The sequence below is a fragment of the Mchenga conophoros genome, linkage group LG23 (genome assembly GCF_057382185.1).
Source record: "Mchenga conophoros isolate Kocher_MC1m ecotype Shallow Benthic linkage group LG23, M_conophoros_male_GT1.1, whole genome shotgun sequence".
NCBI classification, from domain to species: Eukaryota; Metazoa; Chordata; class Actinopteri; order Cichliformes; family Cichlidae; genus Mchenga; species Mchenga conophoros.
The window spans coordinates 2836286-2853841 of NC_140547.1; the positions used below are offsets into that span (position 1 = coordinate 2836286).

Below are 17556 nucleotides of genomic sequence, written 5' to 3' on the forward strand. Positions count from 1 at the left end.
GGACTTTCAAAATAAAGAACAGTCTTTGTGCAGTTTATGAATTAATTCTAATAAAGATCTGATACCTTTGTTGTCCTGTTGAGGGCCTTTATGTGTGGACTCCTCCTCCTCCTCAGTGCTGGTGTCACTCAGCTCAGGCTCGGAGCTGCACTGGGACTCCTTCAGTATGGCTTCTGACAGTTTTTCTTGCACAGATTTGGCTTGAAAAATAAGGACCAGGACACTTGTGATCATCCTTCTCTGGGACATGTTAAAGCTTCAAAATTAATTTGTCTTTGATAACAACAACAATAAACACCAGTGCAGATTTATTTATCTCCTTTTTTAACCTCTGGGTGGTCTTGGGTCGATTTGTGCCATTTTTCATTGTTCGTATACACGCCATTTGCACTGTGTTGAATGGAATATAGCGAAAGTCTGCAAAAAAAAGTTTGGTCACATTTACTGTTAAAATTTCAGTATGACTTCCGGAAATTAGCTTCAGTGGCTAAGCTACAGACAAACTTACACTATTGGTCTTAGTGGTCGATTTGTGCCCCATTGAAACCCATTATAAACGCTATTTTTCACTGCAGATTAATTACGGTTAAAGGGATCGTGATCGTTCCACCTTCAGTCTTTGTGGGGAGCTTGCCAGCAGCTGGCCGCCTGGAGGGCTTTTTATGCTCCTGCAAAAAAAAAATTAAAGTGGATCGAAATACATGTTGGTGCTAACCCTAACCCTTAAAACAACGAAACTATAATTAAAACTTTGTATGAATATTTCAGGGAGAAGTAGTTTTAAAAGACTGGCTAATTTAAAGTGGAAAAAATATTAATATATAATCTTTTTATAGCACTTTTTATGGCGTGGTCGATTTGTGGCTCTAAGACCAATAGTGTATGCATTTTTCTAGGACCTCCCAGAGGTTAAGCAAACATCGTTTGTTCAAGTGCATCATAGCAATGGCACTGGACAAAAACCCACTCCTGCTTCAAAGAGGGTCAAGGAGCAAATAAGAAGTGTCCAGAATTTTAACCTCCTAAGACCTGAACTCTTTCACGACATGTATTTTTAATTTCTCTTTGCTTTTTGGGCTGATTGGGACCTGATGAATGTAAAAACAAAAAATTACCTGATTTTTATTTTTTTTACCTGATTTTGAGATCCACATATGAGGACATTCATTTAAATTTCGACAGAACAGTAACAGTATAATGTCCCTGTAAGTGGATATCAGGCCCTTGTAGAGCAAAATTTAGTATTTTGGTCCAGACAACCCAAAATGTGACGTCCACATATGTGGTCACAGGAGGTTAAATGACTGAGGAATTTAATGTATTTGAGTGACAGATAAATATCTCTTTAATCCTTCCAGGTGAAAACACAAAAACAGTGCGAAGTCAGTGATTCTCGTCCATTTCTGCTTGTTCTGCTGTAGAACGTGGAAAAGTAACTTACTGCGCCCTGAAAACATTCGAGGTAAAAAGAAGGAAGGGAAAAACAAAGCAAATCTGCTTTTCTTTGTCATGCAAAAGCAGATTTCTTATGATAAATGAATGAATATGCAGCAGCTCGTCACAGACGCATATTTTGAGCTGCTCTACAGTATGCAAATACTGGGATTTTTTCTTCACGGCTGCTTACTTCTTCTTCGCTGATTGCAGTTTCACCCCTGGTGTTGCTTGCCTTTGTTTACTTAACTATATATTTACACATTATTTTTAGAAACCCAAACCAAGACAAAAGTATATAAAAAATGTGGAAAAAAGTAAAAAAATAAAATGTGGATCAGATAGAAAACGAATCAATGCGATGGCACACATGTATTTTTCCACTATTAAAATTTTTATTTTAATCATTACACGTTGATGATATTGTAGCAGTATGACATTAAGCTATTCTGCTCTGATTGTATTACAGCGCCGTATTTAAAACATGTGACTAACTAGGTGGTCTTGAATGTTGTGTTTTTGTATATTCTTTGTTTTTTACTCACCTCTCTCGTGTTCCTCCTCCTGGTTGCCCTCCTCTACAGGCTTCTCAGCATCTTTGTCATCACTCTGTCTAGTCTCACTTCCTGAGGGGACGCTGGTGTCAGATATTTCTATCTCCGTGCTGTCCCCAGCACTGTCCATGTGCGAGTCTTTGGCCGCAGAAGACTCAGCTTCCGTGGCAACATCTTCTTCTGGATTTGGTTCATCTTTTTCCTCGGGCTGAGCGATGGTTTCCTCCTGACTGTCCTCTTTCTGTTGCTTTGCCTTATTGTCCTCGTTGATGTCTCTTGTGGCTTCAGCATCACTCTCGTCGTGCTCGCTGCCCGAGGAGCTGGAGCCTGAATGAGATCTCATGTCTGCGAGAAAGTTACACATGAACACCAATAAGTACTCTACAAGAAGGAAAATGCACATTTAAACATTTCAAAAGATGGTTTTGTTCTGTAATTAAAATACTTTGTGTCTTAAAAAAAAAAGATTTTAAATAGTTAAACATTGTACAGGGATTTAAGCTTTATGTGTACAACTAAGGTGATTCACCCACCATCCCTGTCATCATTGTCAGTCTCAGAGGCATCCCTCTCTTTAACCTGCCTGTCTGTTGCACTGGTTGGAGATGGGGATTTCTCTTCTTTTGCCTCCTCTGCAGCTCCCTCATCATCTGCTTCAAAGTCTTCTTCATAATCTGAAGCAGAGAATTATAGATACAGACTTCGGTATGCGCGGCACACAAATCTTTAGTTTGTGCTCAGATGCACCAGTTTTTGTACCACCTCTGCCTTTTTCCTCATCGAGCGCTCTTTCTTCTTTGACCGGAGTCTCCATGTTCTGCGGCTCACTGGTTTCACCCTCCAAGTGGGAGCCAGCATCCTCCCCAGTCCTCTCCGTCTCCATCTCACCTTCATCTTTTGGGCTGTTAACTGATTCCTCTCTTCTTGTATCCTCCTTGATCCTCTTTGGTGGAGGAGTGGGCTTTTTGTCCAGTCCCATTGCTATGATGCATCTGAACAATGAGCAAGAAGTCTGTTTAAAAAGTAATTTTGTTCCTTTTTAAATAAATAAATCAATAAACCACCCAGAGAACGAGTGGGGTGCATTCAAACCACCACACTGAACACAGTAATCTGCCTATGTTGTAGTTCATTTATATTCTAATTTCACTTTAAAATCATCAGTATGCAGGGATAATCTTGTTGAACAAACTGTGTATCACAAAGTTTCTTTCCACAGAGCTTATTTTGTGGATTTATCCAAAATCCCACCGGCTTTTTTTCCAGGATAACCAAGGCGGGCTAACTTCTAAGTTGGCCTCCAAAAAAAGGTCATCTATGGGACACTCTAGCCAGTGTGGACTGCTTAAATATAGAGCTACAACTAGCAGACCATTAGTTTAATGTGCAATAACATTTGAAAATGGGGAAAACAGTTTATATGGTCGAAAAATGCCAATTAATTTTGCTGCCAGCCCGTTTAAAGCTCAAACACGGTCCTGTTAGACTAAATACACACTACATGGTTTGGTTTCCAGAAGACTGTAATGTTTGTTGTACTTACTTTTGAACAAAACCAGGCTCTCTGCTTTCTCTACACGCAGTTTATATGCTAAACTAAAGTGGCTGACAGAAGCTTATCATTTATTCATGAGTAAAAATGTTAAACTTTTCCTTTCACATGTCTCCTTTTTGTTGTTCACTTTGTTTTATATTCAACCTTTTGACCTGATGAATGTAAAAACAAAGAATTACCAGATTTTTTTTTACCTATTTTTTGTTTCTGAGAAAAATGAGAGCCACATATGAGGATATTCGTTTAAAATTTAAATAGAACAGTAGCAGTACAATGTCCTCGTAAGTGGATATCAGGCCTTTGAAGAGCAAAATTGAGTATTTTGGTCTAAATAACCCAAAATGTGATGTCCACGTATGTGGACGCCAGGTCCTAGGAGGTTAAAGCTTCTGTAGAGATCTCACTTGTAGCATGGAGAGGCCCCCTCGACGCCGGTGAAGCCAAAGTGCCCGTGTTTGCCGCCGAGTCGTGAGCCTTTCCTGTGTTTGAACTCGCAGCAGGAGCTCAGCCGCTCCACCTGCAGCCCATTCAGGAAGAAGGTCAAGCTGAACGGGAAGCCTCTGTGTCGACGTGAAATAAACTGGAAAGTTTCTGAAGCAGAAATGATGAGGCACAAAAAGCCATTCTGAATGGTTTGGGGTATCTGTCAGTATATATTTACATATACAAATCCAAAAAACACAACCCGGTTTCACACACTGACCCCCTTCATGAAGCTTTCCCTTGTACACACACAGGTTCTCTCCTCCACAGTGCTGCTGAAACACTTTGACGTCGTCCCTCATGTCGGTCAGGTCGCTGGAAAGACGCACCGTTTTGCCAAAGTACACCATGTTGACACAAACTCTGCTTTGGTGAACAGAGCTCCTCAGCAGTGGGGCGTCCTGGGTGGAAAAAGTGACACGTTTTTGGTGTGTTATTTACTGATTAAAGATATTTTACATTTATATTTGAACTTCCTGATCCAAACTCTGATGTTAGCGATGCACAGAGGTGATGAGATTTGTTTCTATATCATAAATATAATCAAGGACGCATTAATACTATTCATTTGTCAACTTTGTCATGAACTGTCTCAGAAAATGCGTGCCATGCACAGGAAATGCTATTTGTTGTTCCCGATTTATCCAAAGGAAGTGCAGTTTAATGTTTGTTGTGGATACTTTTGTTGCCAGGGAAATAACAAGGACAGATAAAGACCTAACTCACGTCAGCTCCACTGGAGGCGGTGGTCGGGCGCAGTCTGCGGCCTCTGACAGTACTGCTGGCAGTGCCCTTTAACCCTCTCTCTTTCCTCTTCGTAGCTGGAGGCACCGGAGTGACAAAGTTGTTGATAACTGGGAGGCAATAGGGCGAGATGCCATGGGAGGCCTCCACTGCAGTCAAACGTCTCCGAGGCTCTTTGTCCATCTGGTAGGAAGGTTAATGAAGTCTTTACTCTGGTTCTGCTGATACTGATGCTCTGTGATTGTGGCTTCTCTCCATGCAGTGAACTATAGGTGTGATTCTATCAATTATTTTTCATGCTGAGGCCTACATCTATATCTCTACACTTCTAATAGATAGTTTCCAAAAATACAGTTTGAAAAAAAAGAAATTGCAACTTCATATCGCTTGAAAATCTAATTTGTCTACAGAGAAAACGCTGTGACTCATATACAGGTGAGTATCTTGAGTCTCACACTCACAGTGCAGTTGAATGGCAGGTGGTTGTCATGAGAGGATTGGAGCAGTCTGTAAGGGGAGCTGTGTCTGACCGAAGCCGTGGTGCTGTTACTGTGGATCGGTTTCAAGCGCACGGGCCTCTGCATCTTCCCCGGGGCCGTGTTGGGTCGAGATGAGCTCGGCTAAAAATCGCGTTACAGACATTCAGTTTGCATTCTGCTAATTATGCAGTTCTGCTAATCTGCACTGCTCCTGAACCGTCACTATGGTGCGCTTTTACAGTGATGCCATACTGTGTTTCCTTTAACACAACGCGACCTGCTCATTATGTTGGTGTTTTGTGAAATGAAGCGTATTTGCTATTCAAACTTTTCTTTCCCCGGGCTTGTCATTCGTTGCTGAATGTAAAAAGCAGTTCTTTTCTAATCTAATCTTTATCTTTTAATTATATTTTATTCTTGGTAGTATAATCACATTGTTTAAATAGTTTTTAAAATTTTTTTTATTGTTAGCGATCTTTAACGTCTCCCACTACTTTTAAAAACTGCAAACTTCTTAATAAATTCACAAGAAATCATGATGACAATAAACGTATTCAAAATGCATATTAGCTATTAGCAACAAATCCCCATCGATGTATATCAGGCAAGGCTCAGCGTGCTTTAGTATGTGATTTCTGTTGAGTTAAGGTGGGGTCAAAGACAGGAGCGATCACAGCGATCAAAGACAGGATTACTGGCTCTATTTATTCTGGCATCAAGGTGTGTGACTTTTTATGTTTCAAAGATAACACACAGCTAATCCCAGCACTTCACTCTGAACACTCGTCTGCGCACAAAACAAACAGCTGAAGCTGGAAGTCTTCATACTAAAATGGCAGTGTCAATATAAACATGGCAACTATCAGGATGCACAGGTTATAACATACACTATAGCAGTTTCTCACCTGGACATCATCTCCTTACCTGCAGGTCAGATTTTCCATGTTTGCTCAGGTAACATTATTTGTGTTACAAAGAATGCTAATTTTTTCTGCCCGTCTATAAGATGACAATTAAGAAACAAAACAAAACAGTTGACTAACTAATTGACTAAATGCAAGTTCTTCAATGAAATAATCAGTTATACATTTTGGAAAATGCAAGATGTTTGCTTCTTAAGAGTTAGACTAGAATCTAAGGACATAATAAAAATATAATCCAAGCCTTAAAAGGAGGTGACCTGAGATGAACATACTACACTGTATGTTTCTTTATTTCCTACAAAATACACCAAAATGCAGAAGCAGTGTGTGAAACACGCCATGATTCAACGACCTTTAGCAGCAATAACTTGAAGTTTACTGTTTTCATCTCTCACATCGCTGGGGAGTAATTTCGGCCTGCTCTTCTGTACAGTGTTGCTTCAGTTCACTGAGTTTTGCAGGCATTTGTTTAAATGCAGCTCTCTTCAGGTCCCTCTATAGTATTTCAGTCGGGTTGCAGTCTGGACTTTGGGCTGTTGCACCACCTTGATTTTCTTGTTCAGTCACGCTCTTGTAGGTTTGCTGCTGTTCTTGGACTCAGTTTCCCGTTTCAGGGCACAGTTTGGTTCAAGCTTCTGTTGTTGGACAGGTGGACTCACATTTGTAACTCTAGAATATTTGTACTGGTGTAAAGGGATCAACGACTGGAGGTGCCTGTGGCTGCAGAACAAGCCCAAACCCAACTCCACCAATGTGCTTGACTGTTAACACGAGGTATCTGTGGTGATGTTCTTTGTTTGGTGCTGAGCGTTATGGCCAAACATCTTCACTTTGGTGTCATCTGTCCAAAGGATGTTTTCCACATGTGAATGATCTTTCTCACTGTAGAATGATGGACTTCAAATTATTTGAAACTCGACTTATACTCATTGCTGATGTCCTCCTCCCTTGGCTTTGTGTTAACACGCACCTGAAGGCTTCACACCAGCAAACTGCCAAAACTTCTGCTTTTTTACAGATGCTCACACTTGCTGATGATGAGTTAATTGCATTTGATAGGCAGCACCTGTCTGCTACTTAGCCTCCCATGGAAGGAGGAACAGTGTAGTTGGTACACTGATTCTGTTTTATGGCTTCATTTTTGTTAAATATATCAGGACAATGTGCTGCTTTTCATCTGAGGTTGTTTTTCAAATGATTTTTTACAACCTAGTGACTTTTTATTCTGTTTTATGTGCATAAAACCTTAATAGAATAGAAAGGGTGTTCTTTCTTATCTTATCTATATGTCCGTATCTATATCTATCTAGCATCTGTTATAAAGTCAGTACTTGCATATACAAAAGAACGCTGATTTCTTATATATTTATTGCACTAAATGAATGTATTATTTATCAGAGCAGTTCTGTTCCCAGTTTCAGTGTACACTACAGTTTCATCTATTTCCACAAATAAATACATAAATAATCGTCTCTCCCACTTACACTGACGAGCTTAAAATTGCTTCTTCAACAAAAGGTTGCTGCTTCGAACTCATACATAATTCTCGTAAAACCATCAGTGTAATTTTTTATCATTGTATCATGTTTAAAGACACTAATCTACTTTGTATGATTAATTAAACAGTCACACTTTAAACAATAAACACTGAAGCAGTAGATTTAATACCCACCGACTCAGAGGAGTCAGAGTGCTCCCCCTCGGGCCCAGAGTGCTGTTTCTGGATGCCCCTGGCACCCTCGGGAGGGTGTGGAGACAGGATGTGGACAATGCCTTCCTCATACCTTTTAGAGCGCTCCACCTGCCAAACAACACCATGCATCATTATATAGTATGTAGTGATATATGAGAAGTTTTCCAGTATAAATTAGGAATCCTACAAAATAGGGCAGCAAAGCAGTGTTTATATGTTAAAGACGTACCTTGATCTTATGCACTCTTTCCCTCCTTGCAAACTCCTCCAGTTTTCTTTTGATCTCGATTTGGTGGAGACGCTGTGTGGGTGGAAAAAGGACAAATTATCAGGATTTATTGCATAAGGAAAATTACACAGATTACATGACAGTGTTTTTTCCTTTGACTTTGTCTCATTTACATCGTGTTCTTCCCACCTCCATCTCTAGCACCTTGTGGAAAATAGCCTGTGCCAGACATTCTCGAACGTGTCTCTGGTGCGCTCTCTGGATCAGCTTGTGTCTGTACTCCTTGTCCGGGACAATGCGCCCACTCCTGGTGATCTAATAACAACAATAATATCAACAAAATTCAACCCGTCGATCGATATTTTTAACTGAATTTCATAATTTTGCTTTAAAAACCTAAACGCACCAGTCCCGCTCTCTGCAGGTGTCTCCTGATTCGAGTGCTGCTAAAGTATCCAGCAAGATGTTTGTCTGTGAGGCTGTTGTAGGTCGAAAGAAGTCTGCAGAGACAAAAACACAAGTATTTAATCCCAGTCAGCACTAAACAGCCACAGTTCAGGTGAGGGGAGCGTGTAAGCCGTGTGTTGATTAAAGCTATCGGAAAACCGGAACCCTGATCAAATGCTTTACTGGGGCACAGCGCCGTGTTTGTTTGTTGGCAGTTGTTCTCTTGTCCTCATTAACGAGACATCAGCTCGTCCCCAGAGCGGCCTGTGTGAAAGCAGTATTTTTTTTCCAATACAGATTTGATTTCCACCGGCATTTGTGTACGACACAACAGGATCTTACAATTATAGAGTCTGTTACAGGTGTCTGATTACCTACAGGAATGAGAGGGAACGGCACACTTAGCCCGGGCTGCCTCCTCTTTGTGCACTGGGCTTGTTTGTTTCTGGTGCCCTGGATCACAGCACTGCATTTAAAACTGTCATTCTAGACGTGAGTTTTTTATGAGCAGGTGAAGTGGAGGCACATGGCTGCAAAGCAGTTAAGAGGCATCCTACTTGTCATGACAGAACTTGATGAGCTCTTATTAGTCTTTGCAAATAAGGAATAAGGAGTCAAGCACTTTAAAAAAATAGTTTATGTTACAGTATGAAGGTATCCTGTAGACAAAAATCATGCTGTGTGCATTCTCTTATATACCAGTATGGGGGAAAACGCAGCAGCACAGAGAATCTCACCTGTGTGTGTGCACATCTCGTATCCTTGTTTTAACACTTATTTATGCACACACTATTTAAACTTGTATTTCCTTAACTTACAGTCTGTCACCCATCGCTGTGCATTGCGTTAAAACCACTGAGAGTGTTTTCCTCTGAAATGTGGTGCATTAAAAGTAACATTAGATGGAAAACCTCAAATCTGAATTCATGGTGAAACTTCAGTTTCAGCTTCTTTCTGGTTCTAGTGACACTTCTTGTTCATAATAAAGTGTGTAGCAAAGCTGCCTATGGAGTTTTCTTTGACTCATTTATGGGTTTGAGTGGACCCGTTAGCACACACAATAACATTTGCCTCATTGCTGACTATATTGACAGACACTGTGGGTGACTCACAACCACTTTTAAACTGTTTCTATAAGCAGGGCAGGCATAGTTTAAGAGTTAAATGGGCGTTCTTGCTATTATGCAGCTAGATCTTTAATATTAGCATGAAGTCAATTTCCAGCTTTTCAAGCAGTTGAAAAACATGAAAAGAAATGTGCCGAGGTTAACTGGCGTAAAGCCTCCGAGGGGGGGAATCAAAACTCATGCAGCTTTAACCAAGCGGCTCCCTCCTCTTTGAATAAAACACATAAATTGCTCTTACCCTGAGTTGAGGTGACTCATGGCTTTCAGTCTGCCCTCTCTTTAAAATCCCCCCCAGCGTCTGAGATATGGAGGCAGGGCACTCGGTGCTCGTTGGGAGACGTTCAGGTTTACGTGATGTCAGAACAGACGGGAGTTGTTATAAAGTGAGGAAGGTAAATTTTGAGCGGAGTCGGACTGAAGCTGCACTTCTCCCACAGCGGAACTGATGACAGTCCCTGGTTGCCATGGCGAATCACGTGACGAGTCTGCCAGCAGGGCTGGTTTCCACTTACAGATTCCCACTGACACACGCACACGTCCGTCCCAAACTAATGATTTATATACATCTGTCAGTTTTTCCATTAAGAGCACCAACTACTTCTGTCGGTTAGCTTCCTTAATTTGTTTATTATTTATTTTATTGTAACCATAAGTGATGAGAAAACAAAATAAGAAGCAGTTAGTTATCTGTTGTTGTTATTAATGCCGCTGTTTAATTTGCACTTTGGTCAACGCCCTGTTGTTATTAAATGTGCTTTATAAATGAATAAATAAATAAAAAAAATAGTTACAAGTTTCACATTGAAAATCTTGTTTAAGCACATTTGCAAAATATATTTTTTGACAAATGGACAAAAGCCCTTTTGAGACATAAAATATATGATTATAAGTGATAGATATTCTAATAGCAGGGAAAGCTTCAATGTGAAGCAAAGCTTAACTTTTTGTGCAAAGTTATCTTACTAATGCAGTGAAGTGAAATATACAAACCTATCAAATTGATATAAATATGCTCTTTTATTGCACAGATTGAGATTTAAGAACCATGTTTGACTATGTACTAAATAAGTAATGTACTTATTTTTTTAATATATCTACCTACCTTTTATCTGTGTATGTACTTTGTAGTAGTTTTCAACTTGTAAAGCACTTTTTAAAGCTGAAAGTACAGACAGAGGGTTTAAGTCTTATTTCTCTATGTTTTAAAAACTTGTAATACAACTTATATCCTGTAATAAAAAAAACTGTTCTCATGTGAATGCCAGGTTTTAAATTATTTTAATACAGCTTTAGATGAAGAATTTGTATGTGCACAGAAGCAGTGTGTGAAAAACCAAGTACACCTGAAGCACCTTCAGAAGCAATAATTGTTTTCTGTGTTTGCAAGTATATTTATGCACAGCTGTCTTAAGGTCTCCTCACAGCATTAAAGCCGTGCTGAGGTCTGAACTTTGACTGGGCCATTGCAACAACTTGATCCTTTCCTGTTTCATTCAGCCTCTTATAGATTTGTTGTTGTTCTTATGATCATCGTCCTGATGAATGATCTGGTTTGGTCCAAGTTTTGGCTGTTGGACAGACGGCCTCACATTTGACTCCAAAATACTTTGGTAGCAGAGGAAAAAAGCCAAACTTGGTCAGTCTTTTCAAATAGCCCTGTTATGAACTTTAACATTTACTGAGGCCTCCAGAGCCTGAGATATAACTCTTGGGCTTCTCGGTGTTCTGTGTTTTTGTTCATCTGAGGTTTTGTTTAACTCATTTTAAGACCTGTTTTTGTCCTGGTACCAAAAACCTTACTGAGTGAGGGCATGCGTGATTAACTGTAACTTTGTATTATAAGATACAAGTTGTATTGCAAGTTTTCATTAGTAACTAAGTACTTATTCAACTTTTGGCCCATAATGTTACAAAAGTTGAAGAAACTTTATCATAACATTTGTCTATTTGTAAGACAATCATGTTGTTCTCTTATCAATGAAGATCAAATATTAAAATCTGAAGAACCTCTAGCATCTTATGTAATGTTGCTTTACAGCCCATGGCTCTCTTATATTTCTGCATAACTGCTTTTGAAATTCACAGCTGTAATATTGGATCTTTATATTTAATAAAAACATGAAGAAATCTAATATTTTTATGTCATTTGTTTAAAGGGTCCCTCTTTAGCTGTTGTTGGGACTGTTAAAATCACAGTCACAATCAGAACTAAAATAAGCAAATCTTTAAACACCACTATATCATTTCAAAAACAATCTGTTTAGATAATAATAATAATAATAATGGATACTTTATTGATCCCCATGGGGAAATTACTTGTTTTTCTCTGCATTTGACCCATTCACTCAGTGAAGCAGTGGGCAGCCCACTAAGCAGGCGCCCGGGGAGGAGTGTGTAGGGACGGTACCTTGCTCAGGGGTACCTCAGGGTAGCCGTTAGGTGGATTCGAACCGCCGACCTTCCGATCATGGGGCAACCACTTTACCTACTGAGCTATCCCTGCCAGATTGCAACAAATCAACAAACAAACATAGAAAAGGAGTTAAGTTAATGGGCTAAATATTAAAAGTTAATAAAACACAATATATTTATGCTCACAATGTGATGCTACTAGCGAGCATTGTCAGTGTCCCTGGGAATCTAAAATGGTGAGTGTAGCATAGTCCTGCTGCTGTGGAAATTCCCTGAGTGGAAGCTACAGTGGCGTGAAAATCAGTGCTCTCTCCTTCATGACTGATTCTTAGTGATGGCTGAATATGTGAGCTGTACTAAACCCGTAGACCTGAACAATCACTGGTCCAGTGGCAAAACCATCGCTTTCCACCACCATCAATAAATCCACAGTGGGACTGGAGTGGGGTCTGTAGGTCCTCTGTGGCCCTCTTGTGGAAATGTGAACAACTGTTGTAATTATGGGTTTTTTAAAAAACATTATTATTATTATTTTTATTTATTTTTTACCACAATGCACCATAATTTTTATATTGATGTAGTAGCATGTTTCAGGTCTGAAGGCAGCGCTTCATTAAATGTTTGAGCAAATGTAAACGGTATATTTGCTCAAATGTTTATCTTCCGTATTACTGATTAATTAAGTGTTGCATCAGTTGCTTCTTATCCTCCAGCGTCTAATTACGTTGTTATTGTATGACACATAATGTCAGACATCACTGAGTTCTCTGAAAAAGCTCAATTTCATAATCACTTGATGGCTTGTCAATTCCAGGGTTAGCCAGGGAGGGGAGCCATGCTACTGTCTGGCTCACAAGAGAGGATCAATCTGTGCTTTTGTACTCAGCTGCTCTACACGGTTCAAATATTCAGCAGGAGATACAGACATGCAACCTGTAAATAGATCAACGGCACAGGAGGGTCAGTGGTCAGAATTGATGCTGTTGCTGAACGGCATCCCCCTTTTTCTTGGAGGTTTTCTTGTCAGCATCCTTCTACAAGTAAAGACGTTCAGCAGGGTCTTTAATGTCCTGCCTGAGAGAAGAACCACAGTATGTTTAGGCATCAGAAACTGTATTTCAACATGCCATACCTGCACACCATCTGTAATGCTCCCTGGTTAAGAATTGGGGGAATTTTTTTTCACGTATATTTGATAAATTCAGCTTGATAAGCTGAGGATTAATGAGCAGAACTGCAGTGTGTGACTGTTCACAAATATTATCCTGAAGCAAAGTTAACCGCACATGTAACAAATAATCTTTTCTGGCACAGATTCACTAAAGTACTGGAAACATTTCTGAGATTTGGGCCCATATTGACATGATAGCATCACACAATTGCTGCAGATTTGTTGTTGATTTGAATCTCCTTTTCCACCTCATCTCAAAGGTGTTCTACTGGATTGAGATCTGGTGACTGTGGAGGCCTTTGTGAATTCATTGTCATGTTATGGAAACCAGTTTGAGATGATGTAAGCTTTGTGACATGGAGTGTTATCCTGCTGGAAGCAGCCATCAGAAGGTGGGTACACTGTGGCCATAAAGGAATGGACATGTTGTATATATAATGGCAGCTTTTGGTGTTTAAAACATGCTCGGTTGGTATGAAAGGGCCCAAAGTGTGCCAAGAAAAGCTCTCCTTCATCATTACACCACCATCCATGCTTTCATGGTGTTTACACCAAATTCTTAAACTACCATTCAAAGGAAATCGAAATAAAATCAAGGCTAATCAGATAGACAACATTTTTACAGTCTTCCTGCAAAAAACTGTGGCCTGAGTTTCCTGTTCTTCTGCTGCTGTAGCTCCACGTGATGTTCACTCAGAGATGCTCTTCTGCATACCTTGGTTGCAGCAAGTGGTTCCCTTCAGCTCGAGGCAGTCTAGCCATTCTCCTCTGACCTCTTGTATCAACACGACCTTTTCTCCCCGAGAGCTGCCACTCACTGATGATTTTTTTCTGTTTTCGACTGTTCTCTGTAAACCCTGGAGGTGGATGTGTGTGAGAAAACTCCATTAAATCAGCAGCTCATCTGGCACCAACAACCATGCCACATTCAGAGTCACTTTAATGTCCTTTCTTCTCCACCCTCACGGCCGGTTTGAACTTCAGCAAGTTGTTTGCACCATGTCTGCACACCTAAATGCGTTGAGTTGCTGCTAGGTGATTGGCTGATTAGGTATTTGCTGTACCTGTGCAGGTAGTGCACACATCTATCGATCTTTTTCTCTAGACAGGCAGATAGATCATTGTTCTTGTTAAAGATACAGTTTCGTATAAAAAAAAATTAAAAAACAGGGACTGAAGTTGAAAGGAATGACATGCTGTCATCAGTCATCAGAGCCGCATGGGAAGCATCCTTTGTGGAACTTCATCAATAACCTTTCTACGTACAGATGTACACTAAAGGTGAACGAGCCGGGCAGGTGAGTTTCCTGTTTGAACTTTCAGTACCTGTCAAGCTGCTGGGATTAAGATGGCTCTGCCTTCACGCTCACAATAAACACAGTAATCACGGCAGAAATTTCACCAGCACTAAACACCTAATACACAACGCAGGTCTTAAAATAACAATTAGCGTGGAAATGGAAGAGGGGTGATTATAAATTCCATTCAGGAAAGGGTCTTGGCTGTAAGCTGGGAGGTGGCAGGGAGATCTCGGGGAGTCATGCGGTTCAGAAATGGGGGGGAGCAGTTTTTGCAATCAGCATTAAATAGAACAGTTTTGTGCCTGTGTGATTGTGAAGTGGGCCATTACTCGTTGATAAGAGCACTTTTTCCTTGTGTCGCTCTGATTGGGCTGAGCATGCTGCTCCCTCGCACATGCTGTCCCAATGCAATCAGGCCCCTCTTTCACTGCACTGCCATTTTCACTGCTGTGATTTCCACCCAATCCCTCCTTCGCCTCCCCCCCACCCCACCTAATGCAACCACACTCCTCCACCCCCCCCCCCCCCCAAGCCACCTCCCACCCTCCAGCACCCCATCTCCCCCTTCAAATTCAATGAGTACCCATTTACAGCAAGGAGAAAAGGTCATGCCAAACTCGTTGTGTCAATTGTAAACCACCCCAATTTGGACTGATTTCAATGAAATAAACGAGTAGTTGCAGCTCTAAAGAAAGCAAAGGTCCATGTGGAAGTAGCCAATTAGGAGAGTTTCTTAGAGAGACTGGTCAGGGTCAAACGCTCAGTGCTTCACTGGTTGAGACTCGTCCACATTCCTTGTTCTTACTATATTAGGGGATGTTGTGTGTCCTCGGAAATTAATCTTTCACGAAATAATAAAATATAATTTGTATGTAGAGAAATTTTTGCATAAAAAAACAAAACAATTACGCGCAGGGCTTGGATTTTCACAGCAGACATTTCCTATTTTCATACTTCATATAAGTGAGGATGGACGTTTTACCCCGTCACATTTCTTATTACTACTTATGTTATCTTATTTTACTTATCAGTGTGTATTATTGCACTGTATGTTGCACTGAGTGTTCTTTATTTCCTGGGCTGTGCCAAATTATTTATTTTACTTTTCAGGTTGTGCATAAAATAAAAAGTGCATGAAATGAAGGAAATACCAATCAGTCTAATTTATCTGTTCAGAACTATATTAAACACATTTTGATGTCTTTTACTTTGAAAGGCTTCTGTGCTTTGTATGTTTTTTTGACTGGTCCGATCTGGCCACCTGGAAGGTTTTTGCAGAATAGAAACACTGCATAGAACAACCTTTCACTTTGTTTTGTAACTTGTGTTACAAGTCCTATAGAAAGTGATCACATTCTCCGTGTGGTTGTCTGAATTGTTCATTTTATCCTGAATCATCATCATCTTCACTGGTTATACTGTTTTTGAACAGACAAAGCTGCCGTAGCCCAAAAGTAAGGTGGTTCAGCCAGGGAGCCGTGTTGATGCAATTCTTTGATTTGATGACAACAGACCGACTGATTGTGGAGAAACTTGGGTGTTGAACCTGCACTTAAAAAAAAAAGAAAAATCTTAGCCTGTTCATCATCTGTTTTACTGAATTTGAAATGCATACAAACTTATTTTCACTAAAAGAAAGAGGAATTATACACTAATCTCACATGTGTTCGGTTTTACAGGGTTGGCCCACGACAGATCAAACTGGGCTGTATGTGGCCACTGAGCTAAAGTGAGTTTTAACCTTTAACTTTGCCTGGCGACAAAGTGCTAAAACGAGTTTAAACACTGTTGTTATGGTGGAAACTACTTTTATATGTAATATGAGTTATACATGAATCCATTAATAGCCCCAATTTTGTCAGAGAAAAGCACAAAAACCAACTTACTTTTGCTCTTTGGTTCCACAATGATCCAAAAGTGTGAACCCAACTTCTAACCTAAACCCTTTTGTGCATCACCTCAGATGCCACTATTGTTGACCTACTTTAAACCTCTCATACAATATGCTTGAGTACCTATACACAGACTGTATATACCCAAACCGCCACCCACAGTCAGACGTAAAGCAGTGCAGCAGCAGAACGAGTTTGTAAGTATGTTGACAGATGAGAAATTGTTCTTGTCTGGTCCATATCACGCAAAACATTTTCGAAGTCAGCCGTGCAACGCTGAAAATGAAAACATGAAACTGTTACACACTCAGATCTCCATCTTTCCCAACATCTGCTCATATCAGGTTTTCCACAGACGGTCAATTGGAGTGAGATGTGATTGTCTTTCATGTTAAAATGCTCATGTCTTTTTTCTCACCTTTGGCGTCTCCCAGTGAACTCGAGACAAGAACATAAATCAGTTTTCCGACTTTTTCCTACCGTGTTCAAAACCCTTTCTGCTACGAAGGATTCTGTGTCTGTTTTAGTTGAAATGTCTGATCCGCAGAATGCAATGTTTGAGCTGCGTGATCTGATAAGGAGCATTCATGTCCACCAGGTGGAACAGGACACATCTCGTTGAAGGCACGCTAACTCCTTTATGCCTCTGCGATGATGCGATACAGATGCAGGCTCATGCTGGTGCAGGTCAGACAGAGCTCCCACCAAAACAGCTGTGGGCAAAAAATATCCATTTGTGTGTGTGTGTGTGTGTGTGTGTGCGTGTGTGTGTGTGTGTGTGTGTGTGTGTGTGTGTGTGTGTGGTGGCTGGAGTGAAAGGATTTGTCGAGTGTTGGATTGCGTGAGTGACAGGTTTGAGTTGGTGAATGAGTGAGAGTAAGAAAAAAAACAAAAATAAAAAACAAACCACAAAAAAAAAAAGCAACAAACTGTGTTTTCTCTAAAGTAGCTCAAGCTGTTTGTTGATGAGATTCCAGCCCTTCTGATCCCTGTGGGATTTCTACATTTCCACCTAAAGAGAACATATAATGTCCTCGTGTCACTGATTTGCATACCAACTTAGAGCAGGTGGGTCTTTCTGTTGCAGTATGTGCAAAAAAACCCAACACTCA

The 17556-nt window shown here is 40.3% G+C and overlaps 1 protein-coding gene across 2 annotated transcripts in view; it reads right to left on the reverse strand.

Annotated features, from left to right (window-relative positions):
- Positions 1-10139, reverse strand: part of erich3 (glutamate-rich 3) — a 14242-nt gene extending 4103 nt beyond the window's left edge. Inside the window, exons 1-13 of one of the 2 annotated variants that reach the window (XM_085264731.1) lie at positions 9907-10139; positions 8501-8594; positions 8284-8409; positions 8095-8166; positions 7845-7973; positions 5232-5390; positions 4753-4953; positions 4247-4427; positions 3948-4134; positions 2751-2980; positions 2522-2662; positions 1980-2333; positions 66-200 (exon numbers count right to left, since the gene is read on the reverse strand). In XM_085264731.1, the coding sequence (XP_085120857.1) occupies positions 66-200; positions 1980-2333; positions 2522-2662; positions 2751-2980; positions 3948-4134; positions 4247-4427; positions 4753-4953; positions 5232-5390; positions 7845-7973; positions 8095-8166; positions 8284-8409; positions 8501-8594; positions 9907-9926 (2029 nt within the window). In that variant the 5' untranslated portion in view covers positions 9927-10139. The remainder of the gene's footprint in view (positions 1-65; positions 201-1979; positions 2334-2521; positions 2663-2750; positions 2981-3947; positions 4135-4246; positions 4428-4752; positions 4954-5231; positions 5391-7844; positions 7974-8094; positions 8167-8283; positions 8410-8500; positions 8595-9906) is intronic. The other variant, XM_085264732.1, reaches the window with a different exon arrangement.
- Positions 10140-17556: the final 7417 nt, after the last annotated feature.